At 47.6% G+C, this 24,198-nt stretch overlaps 1 protein-coding gene across 1 annotated transcript; it reads left to right on the forward strand.

The window, feature by feature from the left end:
- Positions 1-21,785, forward strand: KLHL30 (kelch like family member 30). Its single transcript, XM_065411209.1, has 8 exons — positions 1-774; positions 4,147-4,200; positions 7,574-7,733; positions 11,858-11,944; positions 12,733-12,888; positions 13,705-13,893; positions 15,983-16,128; positions 21,534-21,785. The coding sequence occupies exons 1-8, from the start codon at positions 1-3 to the stop codon at positions 21,783-21,785; spliced, it is 1,818 nt and encodes a 605-aa protein (XP_065267281.1).
- The last annotated feature ends 2,413 nt before the right edge of the window (positions 21,786-24,198 follow it).

Consider the following 24,198-nt stretch of genomic DNA (forward strand, 5'->3'; position numbering starts at 1 on the left):
ATGGTGAGGAACGTTGATGACTTCGATTTCTCCCTCCCATCCCACCCCCAGGCCATCCTGGAAGGCCTGCGGAGCCTGCGCTCCAATCCGAAGCTCTCCGACGTCACGCTGCTTGTGGGTGGGCATGAGTTCCCCTGCCACCGCAGCATCCTGGCCCTCTGCAGCCACTACTTCAATGCCATGTTCACTGGCGACTTTATTGAGAGCATCTCAGCCCACGTGGAGATCAAAGAGGTGGATCCTGTTGTCATGGAGACTCTGATCGACTTTGCTTACACAGGAAAGATCACCATCAACCAGGGGAATGTGGAGGCACTAATCCGGACCTCCAACCAGCTCCACTTCCCCACCATCCAGAAAGTCTGCAGCCGATACCTGAGACAGCAGATGGATGCAACCAACTGCCTGGGCATCTGTGAGTTTGGGGAGAACCATGGCTGCCCGGAGGTGTCCTCAAAGGCCTGGGCTTTCCTGCAGGAGAACTTTGAGGCTGTATCGCACCAGGAGGAGTTTCTCCAGCTATCCAAGGAGAGGCTAGTAGTCTACTTGTCCGATGACCTGCTGCAGGTACAGGAAGAACAGAGCCTAGCTGAGGCTGTGCTTAGGTGGGTGAGGTACGAAGAAGCATCTAGAGCCAAGCACCTGCCAGAGCTCCTAGACCTGGTGCACCTGGTTTCACTACCAGACCAGTACCTGCAGAACCTACTCTCATTGGAGCCACTGATCCAGGATTCGGAAGCTTGCAAAGCCATCATCTCCAGCTACCGAAGCACGGTCAGTGCTGTAAGGTATCAGAATGGCCCTGTCTAGATGGAGCTTCTGTCCTGGAGGGAGGTTGCCAGTGGGAAATGATCTGCACCAGTGTCCAATCAGATTCCTAGGTGTGAGAGCCCAGGTCAGACTACCTTTCCACTTCGATGGTGAATGTGGTTCAGAAGGTGCTATAGAAATGCTGAGGGAGATGCCCTAAAGGCCAGCAGAGGGAAGTGGGGCTTTCCCCAGAGTCAGCTAGGCACAGGAATCCAGTGCAGGCCCAGAGCCACCCCAAATCGTCTCTGTAGTCAAGCCTCTTCCAGCTCAGTGCAGAAATCCACTGTAGGCTCTGCAGGAGCTTTACCTTGATCCATTCCCTCTCAGTGAGCACAGCCACTCCTAGCTTCTCTGCCTGGGAGAGGTCTACCAGTTATAGTTGCACTACTATAGCCCACTTTGTGGACACTCCTAGTCTGGTAGATGAGTGGCCTTTTTTGGTTTAGTTTAACCTCCTGCCCAAGTTTAATGGAATAAAGGCTCCTCTTGTCCTGGAATGAGAGTGTCTGCCCAGGGATGGTGGGGTAGGAGGAGGGTTGTACTGGGATAGCTATATCAGTTTACATTTACCCCTTAGTTTATACCAGAAACATTTTCCTGTCTAGCCAGAGCCTTTAAGGAACTATATCTAAAATGTGTAATTGGTGAACAGACAAATTGAGGAGACAAGTCAGGTCAAATAACCAACCCAAACCTCCTCCCAAAGTTTGAGCTCACCCCTCCAGCTCTTGGAAGGCTGTGATAGTTTAATTGTTTCTTCATTTTCACATGCATCGGCACCGCATTTTGGTAGAGCCTAGAGGCATAAACACCACAGGAAAGGCTTATAAGGTGGGTATTTCCAACCCAGGCCAAAATGCTTGCACAGATACTGTGTGTTCACAAGATTCCCAGACCATGGAATTAGTTGGGGTAACTTTGAACAAGCACAGAAATTCTTGGGTGCTAATCTGAACCAAACCAATGAGTCTGAGTTCTTGGAGAGAGGGGGAAAGTTGTTCTTCCACCAATAATTTCGATAACTCATTCGTTCTTGCTTTATTCCAAACAAATGAACAGAGCAACCTTTACTTATTGCTTTGCTTTCTGAAATGCACCTAACTCACCACATCTCAGAATGCAGGTACAAACAGAAAGAGCTATGCTGATTTACACATAAGAACGGCCCTACTGGGTCAGACCAAAGGTCCATCTAGCCCAGTATCCTGTCTTCCGACAGTGGCCAGTGCCAGGTGCCCCAGAGGGAATGAACAGAACAGGTAATCCTCAAGTGATTCATCCCCTGTCACTCATTCCCAGCTTCTGGCAAACAGAGGCTAGGGACACCATTCCTGCCCATCCTGGCTAATAGCCATTGATGGACCTATCCTCCATGAATTTATCTAGTTCTTTTTTGAACCCTGTTATGGTCTTGACCTTCACAACATCCTCTAGCAAGGAGTTCCGCAGGTTGACTGTGCGTTGTGAGAAGAAATACTTCCTTTTATTTGTTTTAAACCTGCTGCCTATTAATTTCATTTGGTGACCCCTAGTTTTTGTGATATGAGCAGGAGTAAATAACACTTCCTTATGCACTTTCTCCAGGCCAGTCATGATTTTATAGAGCTCTAGCATATCCCCCTTTATTCATCTCTTTTCCGAGCTGAAAAGTCCCAGTCTTATTAATCTCTCCTCATACGGCAGCTGTTCCATACCCCTAATCATTTTTGTTGCCCTTTTCTGAACCTTTTCCAATATATCTTTTTTGAGATGGGGTGACCACATCCGCACACAGTATTCAAGATGTGGGAGTACCATGGATTTATATGGAGGCAACATGATATTTCCCGTCCTATTATCTATCCCTGTCTTAATTATTCCTGCTGAGGAGTTGGCTCACAGTCTTTGGCTGTTTTAGCAAAAGGTAAAACTAGAACCTTCCTCCAAAGCAAATATCAACCTGGATGGCCACAGGGAAATCTTGGATATTAGAGACAGACCTTGTCAGCAGACTCCAGCTCTATTGATGATGCAGGGGAGCAAATTCCAGCATTGAGGGCCTTCAACTGAGTGTCCACCTAACCTGCACTGGCATATACAGACAGGAGGGGAGCTGTCTCCTAGGACCCAAGTCTAAGAGATCATGTTAGATCAATGTCAACTGCTGCAATTGCACCTGACTCTAACACAAATATTAGCTGCAAATACTATAATTCACCTTGGACAGCCACCGCAAAACCTAGTTGGGTTCTTGTGCAGCCTAGGAACTAAGCAGAACACATCTATTGCTGAAAGCCAAGAATCTGGTACCTGGGCTTCATGTGAAGTGACTGATGCCATAGATTAGTACCTTGCAGCTCAGTTGCACCCTCAAAGGCTTTTCAGGCTTACCACAGCAGTAACTGCCTCCCTCAGTGGGGAAGAGTTCAAGGTGGATAAAAATGACTAATTACAAAAAAAAATAAAAAATTAAAAAAAAAAAATCAGATTTTATTTAAATCGGATTTTTTTGATAAGTTTTTTTTCCTCAAAAAGCATTTTATCTAAAGATGAGATACATTATAGCTCAAAAATATCTTTATCATGGAATAGGGATTATAAATTCTAATTCTATAGTATGAGACAATATATTAATGTAATGTTTGAGAAAAGTTTTGTAAATGAGTTCCAATAGTTCATGGATTAGGGACCCCAGCCATATGCAGTTCCAGGGGCTTCTGTATAGATTATTTAGGTTAATCTTTCTATCTACCCAATGGGACTCAGTGCTCAGTCTAGAAGATACCATCAGAGATGCTTAGTTTTGCTGTTCTCAAACTGTGGATTTGTGTCTCTAGAGATAATATGCTTGTTAACACAAAAATGGCTTAAAATAAATATCTAGAGGTGAGAAATAAGAGATCTCAACCCTATTGTCCCTCTGCAAATTTGTGTACACAGAGTCAATCCCTGACATCTCTCTAAAAGTGCAAAGTTTCAAAAAGTTCAATGAATAGAAGAGTGTTTGGGCGGAACAGATCTGGACAAGGAGACGAAGTCTCGAGATAAACGTGAGAAGGGAGGGACAGGCAGTAGAAACAAAAGTGAAACTGTTTGAGCAGCATATTCCAGAAGTCTTGAGGTCTTTCTGAGTGTAGCCTTCATTGATTTGAGATCTACCATACCATTCTCTCACTAGAAGGGAAAACCTTTAATGGCAGCAGGTTGTAAAAGAGACCCAGTTTGGGAATATTTTAAATGAGGTTCCTCTAGCTGTGGGTAAGACAGATATGTGTGCAAAATGCAAACAGTGCAACAAAGAAATGCAAGGCCTGGTTGCCCGAATGAAACAACATCATGAGAAGTGTTCTTTCTCAGGAGGAAGCTGCATTGAAGATGAAAGGAACATGTCTGAACATGCAGGATCTTCAGGTTGGTCAACTTTTTTATTTCATACTTCTTGCTTAAGGACTGCCTGCTTTCTTTCTGGACTATTCTTGAATTCTCATGTTTGAGCAAAAAAAATATAGTTGTTACTCTATGGTACTATCATTTTAGATGCAGTTGTGATAAAAAAACAAATAGCTGAAATAGGCATATCTTCCTTTTACAATTTCACCTTTAAAGTAGTACTGAGTGTCGGTGAATGCAGTGAGTAATACTAAATGAGCAGTATGGTAATAATAATTAAATAACTGCATTGACTTACAGGATTCTGAAGACTATCCATCTTCAAGATCACCATCATTTTCTATAGTTTCAGAGTGAAACACTATCGTTGGCAGATAAGTCACATCATGTATGTCACATCATACGACAGTATATACTGTCATGCTACAGGCAATATACTGTAGTAAAAAGAAAAAAAAAATCTCCATCATCCAGAAACAACCATAGATAAATTTGTGATAAGAACCAGCAGATTACAAAAAGAGGTAATTGATGAAAAACTTGCCCGGTTTATTTATGCAACAAACTCTCCTTTCCATATGACTGAGAACCAACACTTCATTAACATGGTTCAGTCATTAAGACCATGATACAGTGCACCCAAACAGAACAGATGTCACAGACAAATTGCTGGATAAAGTGTATGAAAGAAATTGAGCAGTGTGCAAAAGGTCTAGAGGGTGAAATTGTTAACTTGAGTCTTGATGGGTGGAGCAATGTCCACAATGATCCTGTTGTATGTGCTTATGTGACAACAGAAGAAGGGAATGTCTTCCTTACAGAAACAATTGATACATCAGGAAATGCACAGGCAGCAGAATACTTACAAGAAGTAGCAGTAAAAGCTATCACAAACTGAAAAAAAAAATTTCAAATGTCTAATATGCAGCTTGGTCACAGACAATGCTGCAAATCATAGAACAGGGATCAGCAACCTTTGGCACGCGGCTCGCCAGGGTAAGCACCCTGGCGGGACAGGCCGGTTTGTTTACCTGCTGCATCCACAGGTTTGGCCGATTGCGGCTCCCACTGGCTGCGGTTCACCGTCCCAGGCCAATGGGGACTGCGGGAAGCGGCGCAGGCCAAGGGATATGCTGGCCACCACTTCCCGCCGCCCCCATTGGCCTGGAGCGGCGAACCGCGGCCAGTGGGAGCCGTGATTGGCCGAACCTGCGGACGCAGCAGGTAAACAAACCAGACCGGCCCGCCAGGGTGTCTACCCTGGCGAGCCGCGTGCCAAAGGTTGCCGATCCCTGTCATAGAATATCAGCTTGGAAGAATATCAGCTTGGAAGGGACCTCAGGAGGTATCCAAGAGGAGAAGAAATTATTTAGAAGAGAGTGAAGAGAGTCCCAAGCTAATAACATAAGGTTGCAGTGCTCATTTGATGCACCTCCTAGCCAAAGACTGCAGTGTTCCAGAAATAAAGGCTAATGTTGTTGAAATGGCAAAATACTTCCGTAACAACCACTTTGCAGCAGCTGCTCTGAAAAAAGTGGGAGGAACCAAGCTAACTCTCCCACAAGACTTGCGATGGAACTCAGTAGTGGACTGTTTTGAGCACAATATCAAGAACTGGCTTAATCTGATGACAGTTTGTGAACAAAATCATGAAAAAAATAGATGGCACTGTCACCGCCAAAGTTCTCAACATTGGGCTTAAGAGAAATGTTGAAGACTATTTCTGTAGCCTTGAACAAAATGCAGAGAAATAGCTGTTTTATTGCGGATGCTGTTGACATTTGGAAGGAACTGAGTGAGATCTTAAAAAGAGAAATATGCAATGACAGAGTTAAATTACAAGCATTAAAAAAACAAATGGGACAAGCACTATCTCCAGCTCATTTTCTTGCAAATATTCTCAATAGTCGGTACCAGGGTCAAACCTTAATTGCTGAAGAAGAGGAGTTGGCTATGACATGGACATCCAGCAATCATCCCTCCATAATGCCAACTGTAATAAACTTCAGAGCTAAGGGTGAACCAGTCAAGAAATATAGGTTTGCTGATGATGTTTTAAAGAAATTCACACCAGTGACTTTGATTCACTTGGATTCAGAGACTGTTGAAGTGATAATCTCACTTTTAACAGCAGTAGCTTCTTCTGCCGGTGTAGAAAGAATATTTTCTTCCTTTGGACTAATTCATTCCAAATTGAGAAATCGTTTGGGACCTGAAAAAGCAGGAAAGCTTGTTTTTCTTTTCCAGATTATGAACAAACAGGAAAATGAAGGTGAAGACGACTGAGTTAGCTGCACAAGCCAATATTTTAAGTTTCTCATGTTGAGCTGGCTGACAGTCGATTTATTTTGTTTTCTTAAAATATATTTCTTTTAACTATTTTAGTTAAAAACAATTGTAACAAAAACAAACCTGATTTTAAAAAACTTGAATGTTTAAATTCAAAAATTCATATGCTTGTTGTGTTAAATTATATGTTTGCTGTTGAATACATAATGTTTTTGTTTTAGTTAAAACAAACAATTTAAATGTCTGTCTGGTGATGTTCTCCTCCTAATGCAGCACCTCCCAATGACTTGTTAGCACTGACCCCCAACTTGGTAAGGCAACTCCCATCTTTTCATGTGCTGTGTATTTATACCTGCCTCTGTATTTTCCACTCCATGCATCTGATGAAGTGGGTTTTAGCCCACAAAAGCTTAAGCCCAAATAAATTTGTTAGTCTCTAAGGTGCCACAAGGACTCCTCGTTGTTTTTACAGTCTGCACTGTGAGCCCTGGGAGCAGCAGCAGCACGGTCAGTCCACACAGGGCTAAAGGAGAGAGACAGAGTGATTTTCTGCCCAGATAATGGCAAAGATAACAGCCTCAGTAATGAAGGAGCATGTCAGGCAGAGAGGAGCCAGCAGGGAATGCTGGCCCAAGTTGAGGCTGCAGTGGATGAGTCCCCTCAACTCCCTGCTCAGCAGGCTTTGCTCTCTTCCCCCTATGCCCCCATCCCATTTTCAATAACATAGCTGATTTTGGGTTGGCAGCATTCACATTTCCAAAACTCCCATTGCACCATGGCTGGATAAACTCATAGGCATGTGCCCTGGCACATGACATCAGAATCTCAGCTTGCATTTAACACAGAAGGTTTGTAGCCCTTCTGGTGGCCAAGGAAAGCTTGAGAATGTGCCCTTGAGTGTAAGTGATACAGCACCATCTGCCTGAGTCTGCAGACAGCCTCCTGCAGAGGGAGCAGCAGCCACTAGAGCCAGAGAGGAAGCCACCTGGCTCTCCACCCACCACCAGAGCAGACCTACTGCCATTCTAGAACTCCTGTCCAGGAGAATGAGGGGCAGGGGCCTAGCCGCTGAGTCTGGTGACATGTTTCTTTTATCTTCTATAAGGTGGAAAACAGGTCCTTTGTCCAGAAGAGCCTGCTCGCCCTTCCACAGAAGCTGGAGGAAGTGCTGGTGGTGGTCGCGGGTCGAGCTCTGGAAGAGAACGAGGCAGAAGATGTGGAGTTGCCAGTCTCCCGGAACTTCGCCTTTTACAATCCCAAGACCAGTAAGCAAGCAAAACCAAGCCTGTTCCTAGCTGAGGTTCAGGCCAGGCCCAGTGTAGGCGTGTGTGGCCCTTCCTCACGGTCAATCTCCGAGGGAGGCCACACCCCTTTGCTGTCATACCCCGTTAAGGACAATCTAAGATAATGGGGAAGTTAGTCTTGGTGCTCAAGCCCTCCAGCGGGGTTGAGCAGTGAGTGGTTCTGCGGCCCAAGCCCTCAGGCAGGGCAGGACATCAAACAATCTAAAGTCCAACCGTCAGACAGGGTATAGTCAGGTATAGTCTGGGAACCCGGGCCCTCAGATGGGGCAGGGTACCAAACACAGTCTTGGGTTCTACACCTCAGGCAAGGGTGAGTGCCCAACACAGTCTAGGGGGCTCCAGCAAGGGGTCAGGCACCCAGGTACAATTTGTCATCCTGGCTCTGGGGAGAGCTAGACAAGCACAGGCTTCTTGGCCTGAAGAGGGGGAGTACTGCCAGGGATAGGGGGATGCAGGCCCACCTGACTCCACTGCATCCCAGCCCAGGGCCCTAACAGTGGCAGAGCAGTCTGCCACTGGGTCACAGGGAAACCCACTGCTACACACTGACCATGTTTCAGATGCCCCTGCAGCCAGACTACAGTCAGCTATCCCTGGGCTCCTTCCTACCCTTCTCTCAAGGTGTACCTGTACATCCTCCATCTCCTCAGGGTATACTGCCAGTGGCAATCCCAGCAGCTCTTCAGCATTGGTTGGGTCTGGTAGCTTGGGCAAGTCCTCAGGGTAACTGACATCCTCTGCAGGCTCCTGCCTCAGCAGTGGGGAAAACATGTCCATCTCCTTTGGCAGCTACTACCCAACTGAGCTACAGGGCCCGGCCTTTTATACCTCCTGTTCCTGTCCCACCCCTGTGCTTCTGGCATGGTGAGAGTGGCCTTCCTGGTTCCGCCCACCGGGGGGCGTCTGGCCCTCCCTCACTGTCAATCTCCGAGGGAGGCCATGCCTGTTTGCTACACCCAGGGTTACATCCAGCTCAGACAGGACTTCAGTGGTGCAGCTTGCTGAATAACTGCAGTATTGGAGCAGAGTTTCTGTTCTCTACTGGAGGTCTTACACCAGAAGGGGTGAGGCAGTGACTACATGCATGCTGGGGATTCCCCAGCTGCCCTGTTCGAACCACTCTCCATCCCCTGTGCGCTGCTGGATTAGCGCTAAGAAGATGGAGCCCTGGATTTGGCCCTAAAAATTTTGTGGGCAAAGCGTGTGATGCAATAGATATGCAGTCTTTCTCTCAAGCTTTTTCCCTTGGGAGAGAGAAATTTCTGCCAGTTACTAAGTGTTCTGGTCTCCTCTTAGCCTCTGTGTGTCACCTGTTCAAAGCCATTGAGTAGGATCGAGAGGATGAACTCACACAGCTAACCGTGCCTTGGTGAAGTTTGGGGGGGGGTTGAGGGTCTGCTGATGGTGTGTGGTCCCCTAGAGAGGACAAAGGACCAGAAATCAGGAAACCTGCCTTCTCTTCCCAGCTCTGGCACTGGTTCAGCCACATCACTTAGGCCCTATAGTTTTAAACAGAGTGGCCTAAATTCAGGGGCTACCGTTGAAAATGTTGGCGCCTCTTCAGTTTCCTGTCTGTTAGGTGGGGATGTTGCCAACCCCCCTTTGAAATGCCAGCTAGTATTGTTTGTATAAAATATATGTGGCAGGACTGAGAACCAGCAGCTGAACTAGCACTCTGCTCACTGGAAGGCCAATTAGTTTCCCAGAGAAGGGCCAGATTGAGAAAAGCTGGGGCTAATTGCTAGGGAGCTAAGGAGCTAGTTAACCCATTAACTGGAAAAGCAGAAAGGCCACAAGAAGGAAGTGCAAAGTGGGAATGAGAGACAGAAAGAGAGAATGGGAGAGGTTAGCATGACCAGAATGAAGGGATATCTCTGTGTGGAGAGATCTCTGTCCTCTTCTCTCTGGCAAAGGGGGATGATATTGGTATGTCCCTGTAAATAGAGTTGCTGCCCAGGCCTGTAAAGGGTGGTGGTTGAGATTAAAATAAGTAAACTACATGTCAGTGTTTTCAAACTGGAGGTGTGAGAGCCATTTGTGTGAGAAGACAGGAGTCACAATACACAGGTCTCTGTCAGACCCTATGCACAAGAAGGAATGGAGTCTCTCAGTCATTGTCTCCCCATAGACCAAAAAACAGATGCTTCCTCCCACCATCCCTCCCAGGATGCTGGATCCTGGTTCCACTGAAGCCAGCAGCCAAACTCTCACTGACTTCAGTGGAGCCAGATTTGACTCATTTATTCGGACTATTGCCCTTTCTTATCCACAGGGCCACTAATGGGGGCCTTAACTGGCCCTGGGAGGGTGTGTGATGAGAATGCCCCACAGCTCACACAGCTCTAGTGTCCAATTGGTTCTAAAATGCAGATTAAAAACAAACAAAAAAAGATGCCTGGGTGCTGTGAGTCTGGTCACAGTTTCCGAGTCCATAACCGGCCGTGAGCTCCTTAATTTCTCAAAGGCCTCGGCTCCTGAGAGTGGTCCTGGAACCATGCTGCAGAGCACTGTGCTGTGGCTCACAAACAAAGCGGCCGTGCCAGGGGCTAGATTACCAGCGAATCCTGTACATCAGAGATTTACACCAGACACACACAGTAACTAGCCGAGTTCATCCTAGAATGAAGCCGTTACCAGGGTGATGTAATGCTCTGAGTCATTGGCTTTTGTCATTCACTGAACAGCTGCTTTCCCCACAGACTGATGCTCCCGCAATCACACAGCCTAATGCTAGCTCTATTCTCCAGGTGACAAGCCCATGAGTCAGATTTTCTGCAGCTTGGGTGTGGAGACAGGGCATAATCCTGGCAGACTGATGCAATTGCAGGAGACTTTGACAACATTATGTACACAAGGACCAGCGCTAATTAACACACACAATTCCCCTGTAGCCAAATGAACGTAGCCAGGTCTCAGCCTCCCAGTGCTATGTTGTAAGGGCCTGAGCAAATGTCCATTGACGTCAATGAAAAGATTCCCACTGACTTCAGTGAGCTGTAGGTCAGGCCATGAGACAGCAGAGCAGTTTTAACGCAGGTATGATCTAGTGTCGTACAGAAGAGATACACTCCAGTACCCGTGCAATAGTCAGTGGGTAGCAGTTGTAGTCCTGCATGCTATGAGAAGTGGACGCAATCTCACACTTCCAGGCACAAACTGATTTCCACAGGCATGGGGTAGGTTTCCCCTCCTGCCATGTACAGCATGGCACAGACAGGTATGGTGGAAGCTCAAGGCATTGGTGACTGCCAGAGGCTGACACACGGATTCCAGAACATTTTCACAGTAACAGGGCTGGATTGCCAGCAGGTGTAAATTATTGTAATGCCACTGAAGGCAATTGGCCAGATCCCCAGTTGATTTAAATTGGTGTAGCTCCATGAGGTCAGTGGAACTGTGTTGATTTATACCAGCTGGGATCGGGCCCACAGAATCAGGAGATTTCCATTTTAATGGCAGGTTTATTTTCGATTCTTTAAGACCTGTGGGTGGAGCCATTTGGGTACCAATAGGGGAAAGGGTTCCATCAGAATTACACTTGTAAGCATTCCTCACCCATCCCCTACAGATACTGTGTTACAGCAGAGATGGCTGGAGAATATTGGGGTGTTGTCTAAGGGAGCCTGTATAACACTGTTCAGCATAGAATAAGAGCTGTTCTTAGGCTTCCCGCGTTCCTTTCCAAGAGTACATCCAGAGTGAAATGAATGGCAGTTGTGCAGTTCAATGTATTGCAAAAACTTGGTGGAGTTTGGCCAGCTTTTGTTACTGGCAGTGGCGAACTGTAAAGACTCCTTTTCAATATTCCTTCCATTGGAAGCAGTACATGAGGATCTGGCTCCACTGAATTTCCTAAAGACCCACTGTGCCGAATAGCTAGGGGAGTGTTGGAGGGGGTAGGGAAATCTGGGGAAGGGACCGTTTTAACAGTTCTGATCCTATCTCTTATTTACAGCAAAGGAGGCATGTTGTCTTGCATTTCAGTCACATGTTGGGAAGATAGGAGCACTGGGAAGTATGTAGTGGCTTATGCCTTTGGATCTGGTCTAAGCCTTTAGGTTCTTTATGGCTTTTCTGTGTTTCAGAAAGATGGATGGCTCTTCCTGACTTTCCGGACTACAATAAATGGGGCTTTTCTCTGGTGGCACTAAATAATTATGTTTATGTCACAGGTATGTAACTTGGGGCTCTCATCCAACCCCTCTGCTAAACCTAAGCTGGACCCTAACCTTTGGAATTCCTCGTGTTTCCCTTCACGTGGCTGGTCTGGTTGACCCACAGGGTATTTTTTCAAACAGAGAAAATAATTGACAAATTCATTTAATAAATGTTACTCTTTCCATGGCATCCAGAGGACATTTTGCCAATAAGCAGCAACTCAGAGGAAGTTCTATGGTATCACATAGCTCCTGGGCAGTAGTTCAGCAATTTCCAGGTTGTATAAGTTCAGAGCTCTTAGGCTGATTTAATTAAATTAATGAATGGAAGAATGGCCCATGACACCACAGTGCCATGAATTAATTATGCCCCAGGCTGTACTTCATGCTTGGATGGTGTGGTTTTTGGAGACCCCCTTCTCTATCTACCTGCTGAAGTTCATCTCGCTAGGCCTGGCAGTAGCTGGGCTTTTCAGTAGAGGGCTCTCTTCTGTGGATTTTACTCCTTCTCACAGTCTGCCTGAGTTTAAATTTGGTGACCTTTTGTTTGCTTGGGCTTTAGATTAGCTTGTTTTTATTTTCTGGGGGTTGCTTCTATTGAGCTGCAGCCAGCAGCCTGTGGTGCTGTGTTCTTGTAAAGTTGTCTTCAAATCTGTTCAGATGATCACTGTTTGATTTAATGCCTGTGAAGGGGCCTAGACATCAAGGCAAAAGATGCAGCGTAAGACCACTACCCGGGGCAGGGCTGACTCTGCCCTACAACATTTTCTCTCTGTGTGTGTGATGGATTATTCTCTTCCTAGGTGGCTCCAGGGGGACGCAGAATGACACCTGGTCCACAACCCAGTCCTGGTGCTTCCGTCTCAAGGAGGGTGCATGGAAACCCATTGCACCAATGCTGAAACCCCGAACAAACCATGCCAGTGCTGTCCTCAATGGAGAGATCTATGCCATTGGGGGTAGGCACCATCCATCTCTCTGGCCACCTCCCCTCTCTCTTGTCTGTCAGTCTCTGATAAGGCCACAATACAAAGTATCTCACAATAATCGAGTCCAGAACAATGGATTTAAACAGCAGGTGAAGAAGTTTATTAAGATGCCAATTGAAATATTTGTGTTTGCTGCTCAGTTAAAGCAGAGACGGCAGAAAATAGGAGAATGTAACCTACTATAAACTTACATAAGCATCTGCTAATATGACTGCATCCTAGCAACATTCAACCACACGCAGCTGTGCAGGCATTTAATACCTGCAGAGACCACATGCACTATCATCCATCCTATGTCGGCAGTCAGCACATACATTTACAGTAAGCAGGCTACTCCTGGATCAGCTTCTGCCTTCATTCTGCAAATGATGCCAGTCTCAGTTACCCATTTAAACCCTATTCAAACAGGTGCCTTTGCACTTTCTCCCCTGTCATCCCTTCAGTATGGAGACACCCATAGGGCCAGCTCATTGTCCTTCAGATCCCCTGCTGGGACGCCTGCAGACCATTTGACTGTGGTTATGCAGCTGGCATGCTGTGCCCCCTGCTCAGCATGCTGATCGCTCTGGTCAAATTGTTTCCTTGTGCTCTCTGTTTGTTGTATCCATCTATTGTCTCCTGTCTTGTACTGAGATTGGAAGCGCTTTGGGTCAGGGCCTGTCTCTTTGTCATGTGTTTGTACAGCATGTGGCATAGTGGGGCTCTGGACTCACGATGCTACTGCAATGCAAATAATACTCCCTGTGCTGTGCTAACCTCTCGCCTGTCTCCTCTCTTGGTGTGTAGGGACCACAGTGGACACAGTGGAGGTGGAGTGCTATGACCCTTACAATAATAGCTGGTGCTCCATCAGCCCTGCCCTGAAGTATGTTAGCAACTTCACTGCAACTGGATGTCTGGGCAAGCTCTACCTCATTGGCTCTTGTGCTGTCAAGTACAACGCACTAACCCTGCAGTGTTACAACCCCGTCATAGGTAAGGAGAAGGAACAGCAACAGGAATTTTGGACGCAAAGGCCCAAGCCTCGGAAAGGTCCCTCCTAACAATGCTGTGCCAGTCCTGGTGCATGTTCATCGTGTTCACCTACAACATGTGTGTTGCCCTGCATGAAATCAGGATGCAAGGATAGAACCAGAGCATATGTGAGTCAGTGATGCGTAAGTTATGTTTGTGTCAGCCTGTTCATCTCGAATTGGGGCCAGGGAACGTGGTGGCACTTCTGTGCCCATTGTATAGCAGGAAGGAGGGATTCCTGCTGGGATACGCTGTAAATTCTGCACTCATTCTGTGTCAAGGCCTAAATTCTTTGGCTTGGGGTGACTCGGCATAGCTCCATTGCCCTCTATGGAACGATACTGATTTCCACCAGCTGAGGGTTGGTGCCTTGTTCCCTTAGGTACGGTGAAACTCCAAACAATTGCTGCCCGTTTCATGTAGCCATTTCCAGTTATTTAAAACACAGGAGACATTGAACTGTCTCTGGTTATTTACTTACATGGAGTTTCATAAGACCCAGTATGAGAACATTAGTGAGCGTGAACCAAATTTAAATGGGGCAAAAGTGCTACCTACAGTGTCCAAGATATTTCTGATTTACAGTATTGTGGATGAGCAAACTGAGTCAGCTTCAGCTATCATCTCTCCCCCAAAGTGAACTCCAGACTCGCGTTCTCTTCTAGTTCAGAAACTGTTCACTGTGAGCCAGATTGTGAACTTCTTATTCACCCTAGTGAGCATTAACTTACACAAGCTAGCTCCATTGAAGGTAAGTGGAGGCAGTGTGGCCTAGTGGATAGAGCACTGGACTGGGACTCAGGAGAGCTGGCTTCTATTCCTGGTGCTGCAGTTGGCCTGTGGGTGACTTTGAGCAAGTCCCATCGCCTCTCTGTGCCTCAGTTTCTCTATTTGTAAAATGGAGATCATGATACTGACTCCTTTGTAAAGTGCTGTGAGAGCAACTAATTAAAAGCATGACATAAGAACTGGGTATTATTATTATAATATTGCTCATGTGAGTAACTGTTCCCCAGTGGGAGTAAGGGTCTCACATTCTGGCCCTGTGTCTCCATTGTCATCTGGACACTCTTTCCCACATCTGATGTGGTTCTTCATTGGAAGGCCAGGTGTGCTGGCTCCTTTGTGATCCCCTTTCCAGCGCCGCCACTATGTGTGTCTCAGAGGGACAAATATGCACATGACATCAGCATGATACGGCAGTGGCACATGACAATGTGATGATTTGTGAGCCTGGAAAGTTATTTTGGAGCTATTAGTGGCTCACATGTTTGAGAAACCCTTTACTAGCACCCATCCTCTTACTCAGTAGGTCTTAGATACATTGCCCTGAAGTCATACAAAGTGACTGAGCATTAGAATACCTTGAGTAAAGGAGTCATATAACAAGCATATGTTAGCTGGTACCCAGAATCACCCTTTGCTCTGTCCCTACATGATACACCAAAATGGTTAAAGCGAGATTGGTGCTGTCTAGTTCCCATGAAAGAAGAGATGTGTCTTCACTCCATTAGCTGATTTAAATACCATAGCCCAGTTTAACCTCATGTTGACTAACCAGAAGCTTTAACCTTTGAAACTAGCACAAAGATAGATAAACTGAGACAACTCCAAAATATGCTCCCTCTTTTGCCTCTTCACATCCACGCCAGTGTCCAGCTGGCCTGAGGACAACAGTTTGCTCCCTACAAATGAATTACATGCGAGGCTAATGTTAATCACGTCAGACAATGCATGGCGAAAACCTCACATGACTGGCTTGTATATTGATACAAGGCCCAAATGGTAAGAGGTCAGTTATAGGGCCTAATTCTGAGAGTATTTACACCCATATAATGCCATGAATGTAAATGGATTGACTCCTGATTTACACCAGTGTAAGTGATATGAGAATCAGCCCAGTAAGCTACTGTGGTGGGCCAGCCTGCTCTCTCCCCTCCTTGTGACTCTGTCACCCTAGGGGTAACTCTCATTAACACCCTGTGATAACTTCATTACTAGTCCAGGCTCCTAAGCACTTTCACTAACTGTTGATGGCTGTTTCTGGCAGATGTGTGGAGTGTAATCGCATCCCCGTTCATCCCAAAGTACCTCTCTGCCCCGCGCTGCGCCTCCCTGCATGGAGCAATTTACCTCATTGGGGACAACACAAAGAAGGTGTATGTGTATGATCCGAATGCTAACATCTGGCAGAAGGTAGGTGGAGTGGGTCACTGGGGTGCACCATGCTGGACATGGATTCCCCAGTGCCATGTTGAAGGGAGCGCTCTATTTGATATGTATGTGGATTTCATAATGCCTAACCCAGCGTATTGGGACACCCCTTCTCTATAACCCTGTCCTGGGAGAAAGCAAGGCTTGGTCGCAATAGTTATTCAATCCTAGGCTTCTCCACATTGACCCACTAATATGGCCTTGGGTCAGACCACTTCTTCTGTGGCTCATGGGCAATTTGGCCTGGAGGCCAAATACTCTGTATTCCTTTTGAGTAGTGTCTGCCAGAACCATCTATTGAACTGACTAAGGTTGGAGCAAGGGGCCAGTGAGCTGAGACCCCCCAAACTCATTTCCCCACAGCTCTAAGTAAAGCTCCAGCCATTGCTGCTTCTACCAGGGATTGTTTCTACCAGGGATTGAGGGAACTGGGATTATTTAGTCTGCAGAAGAGAAGAATGAGGGGGGATTTGATAGCTGCTTTCAACTACCTGAAAGGGGCTTCCAAAGAGGATGGATCTAGACTGTTCTCAGTGGTACCAGATGACAGAACAAGGAGTAATGGTCTCAAGTTGCAGTGGGGGAGGTTTAGGTTGGATATTAGGAAAAACTTTTTCACTAGGAGGGTGGTGAAGCCCTGGAATGGGTTACCTAGGGAGGTGGTGGAATCTCCTTCCTTGGAGGTTTTTAAGGTCAGGCTTGACAAAGCCCTGGCTGGGATGATTTAGTTGGGAATTGGTCCTGCTTTGAGCAGGGGGTTGGACTAGATGACCTCCCGAGGTCCCTTCCAACCCTGATATTCTATGATTCTACCTCCCAAGCCCCTGGGAATGGGACCCTCAAACAGAGGCTTATCCTCTTCTCTGAGTGATTCTCCAGTCAAAGGGAAGCTGGGAGCTGGTGGCTTTGATCTAACCCCCTAAATGCCTATCCCAGAGTCCCAGGAAGTCCTGTCTTGGAGTGAAGGGACCCCAGGAAGCAGCATGACATAGCCCACTTCCCTGGGCCCCGTTGGCCTTCGAGGAGCTGTGTGTAATGTTGTTGCAGGGCTGGGTTACACAAGATCATTCTGAACTCCTGCGGCAGCTGTTCACATGGCGTCAGTGCTCAGCTGACCAAGCTGCCAATACTCCAGACAGGTGCGGAGAGAGCCCTGCCAGTCTCTCCCTCCCTCCGCTCCCTTTTTTTTCTGCTTATGAATAACGTTCAGTGCCCCATTGGTCACCCATTGGTTCCAGTTCTGGGACTGGTTCTGTTAACTCTTTCAGCATAGCATGCACAGTTCTTCTTCCTTCTCTGCCTATAGAGCAGAGTGTTCCTCAGGTCTAGGGTCACCCAGCACAACTCTAGTAGCATCGTCTCTGACCTTTTTCTCAACGTTTTTCTTTCTGAGGCCCCCCGAACATGCTCGTTGGCCCAGCTGTGTCACAACCACTTTTTTTTTTTTGCTTATAAAAGCCAGGATCCGCATTAGGAGGTAGTAAGCAGGGCAATTACTCTGGGCCCCATGCCACAGGGAGCATTGTGAAACTAAATTGCTCAGGCTTCAACTTTAGCCCCGGGTGGTGGGCTTGGGGTTACATTCCTGCGCAGCGGAGCTCTGGCTTTCTGCCCTGGGTCCTAGCGAGTATAATTCCGGCTATGCATGGCGGACCCCCTGAACCCTCTCACAGCCCTCAAGGGGGCCCCAGACACCTGGTTGAGAACCACTCGTCTAGGAGAAGCTGGAGGTATCTTGATCAAGTGTCCTTGTGCAAAGTGGGACAAGCAGGCAGACAGGATGGGCTGGTAACTTGGCTGATTTCAGTTCCAGCCCCAGTTTCACTTTGTCTATTCCTTTCATGTCATCCCACCCACCTGTCCTGATGTCAGGATTCAGTGTAAGCACTGCAACTCCTGGGTATTGCTCTGGTCAGGACTACCTTTCCCTCCCCCTCCTCGCCACAGCTTGGTCTCGCCACCTGTCATAGCCTGTAAGCTCCCAGTAACTGTCATTGCTTTCCAGGTGTGTACAGCACCTAGCACAGCAGAGCCCTGAGCCCTGTCTCAGCTTAGACACTACTGTAATAAAAGTGATACTGATACTCAAAAAGACGGGATAGGGCCTGTGATCCTAACTGGGTCTTATGCCACTTTTGTCCTGTATGTATTGTGACAAAGTTCATCCTCTATCTTGGTGGGTCCTGCGCTTATTGGTGGATTTTCTTGCCTCAGAGATTCACCATGTGGGTTGGGGAACAGCCCAGAGACCTTCCCCTCTGGAAGAACCCACAGTCCAGGTCAATTGGGAGGTTTGGGGGGAACCCGGGCCCGCCCTCTACTCCGGGTTCCAGCCCAGGGCCCTGTGGACTGCAGCTGTCTATAGTGCCTCCTGTAACAGCCGCATGACAGCTACAATTCCCTGGGCTACTTCCCCATAGCCTCCTCCTCCAAACACCTTCCTTATTCTCACCACAGGACCTTCCTCCTGGTGTCTGATAACGCTTGTGCTCCTCAGTCCTCCAGCAGCACCCCCTCTCAGCTCCTTGCGCCTCTTGCTCCCAGCTCCTCACACTCACACCACAAACTGAAGTGAGCTCCTTTTTAAAACCCAGGTGCCCTGATTAGCCTGCCTTAATTGATTCTAGCAGCTTCTTCTTAATTGGCTCCAGGTGTCCTAATTAGCCTGCCTGCCTTAACTGGTTCTAGCAGGTTCCTGATTACTCTAGTGCAGCCCCTGCTCTGGTCACTCAGGGAACAGAAAACTACTCATCCAGTGACCAGTATATTTGCCCTCTACCAGACTCCTGTACCCCATAGGTCTGGGTCTGTCACAGTATCTTGAGGTGGGGTTATGGAAGTGGAGCTCCTGTAATTCCCAGCCACCATGGCTAAGTGAGCTGCACTGAAACCTACTTAGCCATGTTGATATGGGGGTCTAAATTAGCTGTTACTGGGGTCTAAATTAGCTGTTACCACTCAAGAAAGAGATCTTCGAGTCATTGTGGATAGTTCTCTGAAAACATCCACTCAATGTGCAGTGGCTGTCAAAAAAAGCAAACAGAATGCAGGGAATAATTAAGAAAGGGATAGATAATAGGACAGAAAATATCATGTTGCCTCTATATAAATCCATGGTACTCCCACATCTTGAATACTGTGTGCAGATGTGGTCACCCCATCTCAAAAAAGATATATTGGAATTGGAAAAGGTTCAGAAAAGGGCAACAAAAATGATTAGGGGTATGGAACGGCTTCCGTATGAGGAGAGATTAATAAGACTGGGACTTTTCATCTTGGAAAAGAGACAGCTAAGGGGAGATATGATTGAGGTCTATAAAATCATGACTGGTGTAGAGAAAGTAGATAAGGAAGTGTTGTTTACTACTTCTCATAACACAAGATCTAGGGGTCACCCAATGAAATTAATAGGCAGCAGGTTTAAAACAAATAAAAAGAAGTATTTCTTCACACAACGCACAGTCAACCTGTGGAACTCTTTGCCAGAGGATGTTGTGAAGGCCAAGACCATAACAGGGCTCAAAAAAGAACTATATAAATTCATGGAGGATAGGTCCATCAATGGCTATTAGCCAGGATGGGCAGGAATGGTGTCCCTAGCCTCTGTTTGCCAGAAGCTGGGAATGAGTGACAGGGGATGGATCACTTGAGGATTACCTGTTCTGTTCGTTCCCTCTGGGCCACCTGGCACTGGCCACTGTCGGAAGACAGGATACTGGACTAGATGGACCTTTGGTCTGACCCACTAGGGCCAATCTTATGTTCTTATGATATGTAAGTGTCATAATTAGGCTTCAGAGTTAACACCTCATTGACACGTAAATCCCAGTGTGATAGGTGCCATAGAAATACCATAGACAGATTAAATGAGTTAAGATGTTTCTGGGGCAGCTGAGAGCTCTTTTAATAATAATACTGCTTGGCTCTCACCAGCACTTTTCATCAGTAACACACAAACTATCATTATCTCCATTAGGCTGCTTTTGTTATAAGCTACCTGTATTTATTGGGTGGGATTTACAAAGTTTTCTTTACAGCTATCTGAGCTACAAACTTAGGCAAAAAGTTTCACATCTTGGCACCTAAGTCCACAGTTAAGTATCTGCATGAAAGCAGCCGGGTTTTTCAGAGGTGCTCACCACCTGCAGCCCTCCCTGTGGATTTAGGTGGCTCATTTGGAAAATGATTTATTTATTTATTTTAATGAAGACTTTAAATTCTTCAGTAACTGCTGGACCCCAGGGCATGGAACGTTGTTCCAGCCCCAGTCCAGCACTAGATGTGCTGTGCTCTTCCTGATTGATGCACACAAGTCACGGCACTGTCAGCAGAGCCCCTCATACAATTCCCATTCAGCTCAGTAACATGGACGTCTCATCACATCTTAACAAAGCCGCTGGGTCCTCTAGGAGCTGGGCTGAGATCCCGGAACCTCATTCCACTTATGAGGTCTTTGAGATTTGAGCCCAGAAATGACTCCTTATTGCATATGTGCCCTGTGCAATTCACTCAGGGTCTTCCTTGGGGGGTTTCTCTAGCCCCCAAAAGAGCTCACCTGGGTTTAGTGGAACTTTCAGCCCAGGAAAGCTGGCCTGGCTGGGTTATGTGTTAGGTAACGCACCCACTCTGCAGTGAGGACACAGGATAAATCCCTCCAGTGCTGACAGTCCTCCAATGCCTTCCCACAATTCCCCCTGCGTGCCCAGAAGGACAGGGAAAGAATCACAGAAGGGCTCAGCTCACTGCAGTGCAAAGAACCATAGGATGTGCCCCTAGAAGTCCTAGTGAGTGTAGAGCCAATAAGGGCACAGCAACTGGGGTGTGGCTTTGATTGGCCTCTTACAATTGGTATGCGTACTTCCACCTTTTCATGTTCTCTGTATGTATAAATATCTTCTGTCTGTGTGTTCCACTCTATGCATCTGAAGAAATGAGCTGTAGCCCACGAAAGCTTATGCTGAAATAAATTTGTTAGTCACTAAGGTGCCACAAGTACTCCTGTTCTTTTTGCGGATACAGACTAACATGGCTGCTACTTTGAAACCCAGACTAGGCTAATCTGGGTGTCAGTCACCCGAGTTAACTCTGCACTGAAGACATATCTGTTCTTCCACCCCCTTTCCTCTTGTAAGAAATGGAGATGGAAAGATGTTTACTTGAAGGATGTTACTCAGACCCTCCATGTTTCGGTATGCTGTACAGAGTTCCAGCCAGGGTGTGGCACCAGGTAAGGAACCGGAGACAAAGCTGGAACTCAAGCTGTGTGGAACCCTGCTTGTCTGTTTGTATATAATGAATGCCTTCTGTGTAAGGCAGCCTGGATTCCATATATCATGATGTGGTGTGAGTGGGCTATAGCCCTATATCATGACTGATATCTCCTACAGGTGCAGCTGCTTCACACTCTGCATGAAAACGGAGGCATGGTGCCACTGGGAGGCAAACTCTTTGTGACAGGTGGACGCTGGAAGGGCCTGGATGGTGACTACCGGGTGGAGATGGAAGTTTATGATTGTGCCAAAGATATTTGGACAAGGGAGGGAGCCCTGCCCTGCCTTTGGCTCTACCACAGCTCTTCCTCCATCTTCATGGATACGTCAAAGTGGACAGAGCCCTTCCTGGGAAACCATGTCCAGTAGGAGAGGCTGGGACTCTTACCCAGGGCTTGAATGGTCCTGCCCAGGATTTGGAAGGACAAAGTGATGGTTTATTTGTTTGAATTATCACCATTTTTGCATGTATTTTTGCCTTCACGTTTCATGTGGACCTTGGATTAGAGCAGTGGTCACCAACCGGTAGATCGTGATTGACTGGTCGATCCTGGAGCCTCTGACAGTTGATCGCGATCTCTGGCCGCTAAAAGTCCAGCAGTGCAGCGGGGCTAAGGCAGGCTCCCTGCCTGCCCAGACTGCGGCCCTGCGCCGCTCCTGGAAGCGGCCAGCACGCCGCTGAGGCCCCTGGGGGGGGGGGCAGGGGTCTCCGTGCGCTGCTCCTGCCTACAAGCACCGCCCCGCAGCTCCCATTGGCTGGGAACAGGGAACTGCGGCCAATGGGAGCTGCGGGGGCAGTGCCTGCAGAGAAGGGCAGCACACAGAGCCATGTGCCCGCCGCAGGGGCATGTCGGCTGCTTCCAGGAGTGGTGTGGGGCCGGGGAAGGCAGGGAGGCTGCCTTAGCCCCGCTGCGCTGCCCTCCCGGAGCCAGTACCCTGTACCCCCTCCTGCACCCCAACATTCGGCCCCAGCCCAGAGCCCACTTCTGCACCCAAATTCCCTCCCAGAGCCTGCATCCCGCACCCCCTCCTGCACCCCAACCCCCTGTCCCAGGCTCAGGCCGGAGCCCTCTCCCACACTCCAGACCCCTCGGCCCCAGCCCAGAGCCTGCACCCCCTCCTGCACCCCAACTCCCTGCCCCAGCCCAGTGAAAGTGAGTGAGGGTGGGGGAGAGTGAGCGACGGAGGGAGGGGGGATGTGGAGTGAGCAGGGCGGGGCCTTGGGGAATGGGTGGGGTAGATCCTGGGTTGCACTTAAATTCAAAAATGATCTTTTGTGTAAAAAGGTTGTAGACCACTGGATTAGAGGTACTAAGCCAGGGATCAGCAACCTTTGGCACGCGGCTCGCCCGGGTAAGCACCCTGGCAGGCTGGGCCGGTTTGTTTACCTGCCACATCCGCAGGTTCGGCCGATTGCAGCTCCCACTGGCCACGGTTCACCGCTCCAGGCCAATGGGGGCAGCGGGAAGTGGCGGTCAGCACATCCCTCGGCCCACGCCGCTTCCCGCAGCCCCCATTGGCCTGGGACGGCGAACTGCAGCCAGTGGGAGTCGCGATCGGCCGAACCTGCGGACGCAGCAGGCAAACAAATGGGCCCGGCCCACCAGGGTGCTTACCCTGGCGAGCCACGTGCCAAAGGTTGCTGATCCCTGTACTAAGCCCTTCTGCTATACAGTGACACCTGCTGGGAGCAGTCAGCATTACATACTGAAATCCCTAGGCCTAGCTCATGAAATGGGCTTGAAATACAACTCTTCCATGGCAGTGGTGGGTCTGGTTTCGTAATTTGTCTTTTGCCTGTTGCTTTCGAAGGCCCTGTGCTAAGTCCTGTGAGGCTCCTGCAGGCTCCACCTGTTTATATGCTGAGAGTAGGGAAAAAGGTAACCCAAACTGACTTGAGCCAAACTCTGCTATCAAGAGAATCCGAATCTGAAACTGGATTTCTGTAGCAACACAGAGAGGATGCTGAGTGCAATCCTGGTGAAGCCTGTCCTGTATGTGCACCTTGAGGGTTATTGGAAGTGATAGCCAGAATGTTCTATACAATGTGTGAGACTCATCAGCCACACTATCAGAGGCTCGTTCACCTGCACATCTACTAATGTGATATATGCCATCATGTGCCAGCAATGCCCCTCTGCCATGTACATTGGCCAAACTGAACAGTCTCTACGTAAAAGAATAAATGGACACAAATCAGACGTCAAGAATTATAACATTCAAAAACCAGTCGGAGAACACTTCAATCTCCTGGTCACTCGATTACAGACCTCAAAGTCACAATACTCCAACAAAAAAAAGTCAAAAACAGACTCCAATGAGAAACTGCAGAATTGGAATTAATTTGCAAACTGGACACCATTAAATAGGCTTGAATAAAGACTGCGAGTGGATGGGTCATTACACAAAGTAAAATCTATTTCCCCATCCTAATTTTTTCCCCTACTGTTACGCACACCTTCTTGTCAACTGTTGGAAATGGGCCATCCTGATTATCACTACAAAAGTTTTTTTACCCTCCTGCTGATTATAGCCCACCTTAACTGATTACTCTTGTTATAGTTAGTATGGCAACACCCGTTTTTTCATGTCCTCTGTGTATATATATCTTCCTACTGTATTTTCCACTGCATGCATCCGATTAAGTGGGTTTTAGCCCACGAAAGCTTATGCTCAAATAAATGTGTTAGTCTCTAAGGTGCCACAAGTACTCCTCGTTCATTTTATTTAGTGCTCTCTATGCCATAGCCCTAACTAGTCCAGACCACTCAGACAGCCTCAG

Source organism: Emys orbicularis, chromosome 9 (genome assembly GCF_028017835.1).
Source record: "Emys orbicularis isolate rEmyOrb1 chromosome 9, rEmyOrb1.hap1, whole genome shotgun sequence".
Classification (NCBI taxonomy): domain Eukaryota; kingdom Metazoa; phylum Chordata; order Testudines; family Emydidae; genus Emys; species Emys orbicularis.

Excerpts from the sequence above, each read along its gene's own strand:
- KLHL30 (XM_065411209.1), top strand. The coding sequence starts at position 1 with ATGGTGAGGAACGTTGATGACTTCGATTTCTCCCTCCCATCCCACCCC. Across the intron at positions 775-4,146 it reads TCTCCAGCTACCGAAGCACG|GAGGAAGCTGCATTGAAGAT; the intron begins GTCAGTGCTGTA and ends GTTCTTTCTCAG. Across the intron at positions 4,201-7,573 it reads TGAACATGCAGGATCTTCAG|GTGGAAAACAGGTCCTTTGT; the intron begins GTTGGTCAACTT and ends ATCTTCTATAAG.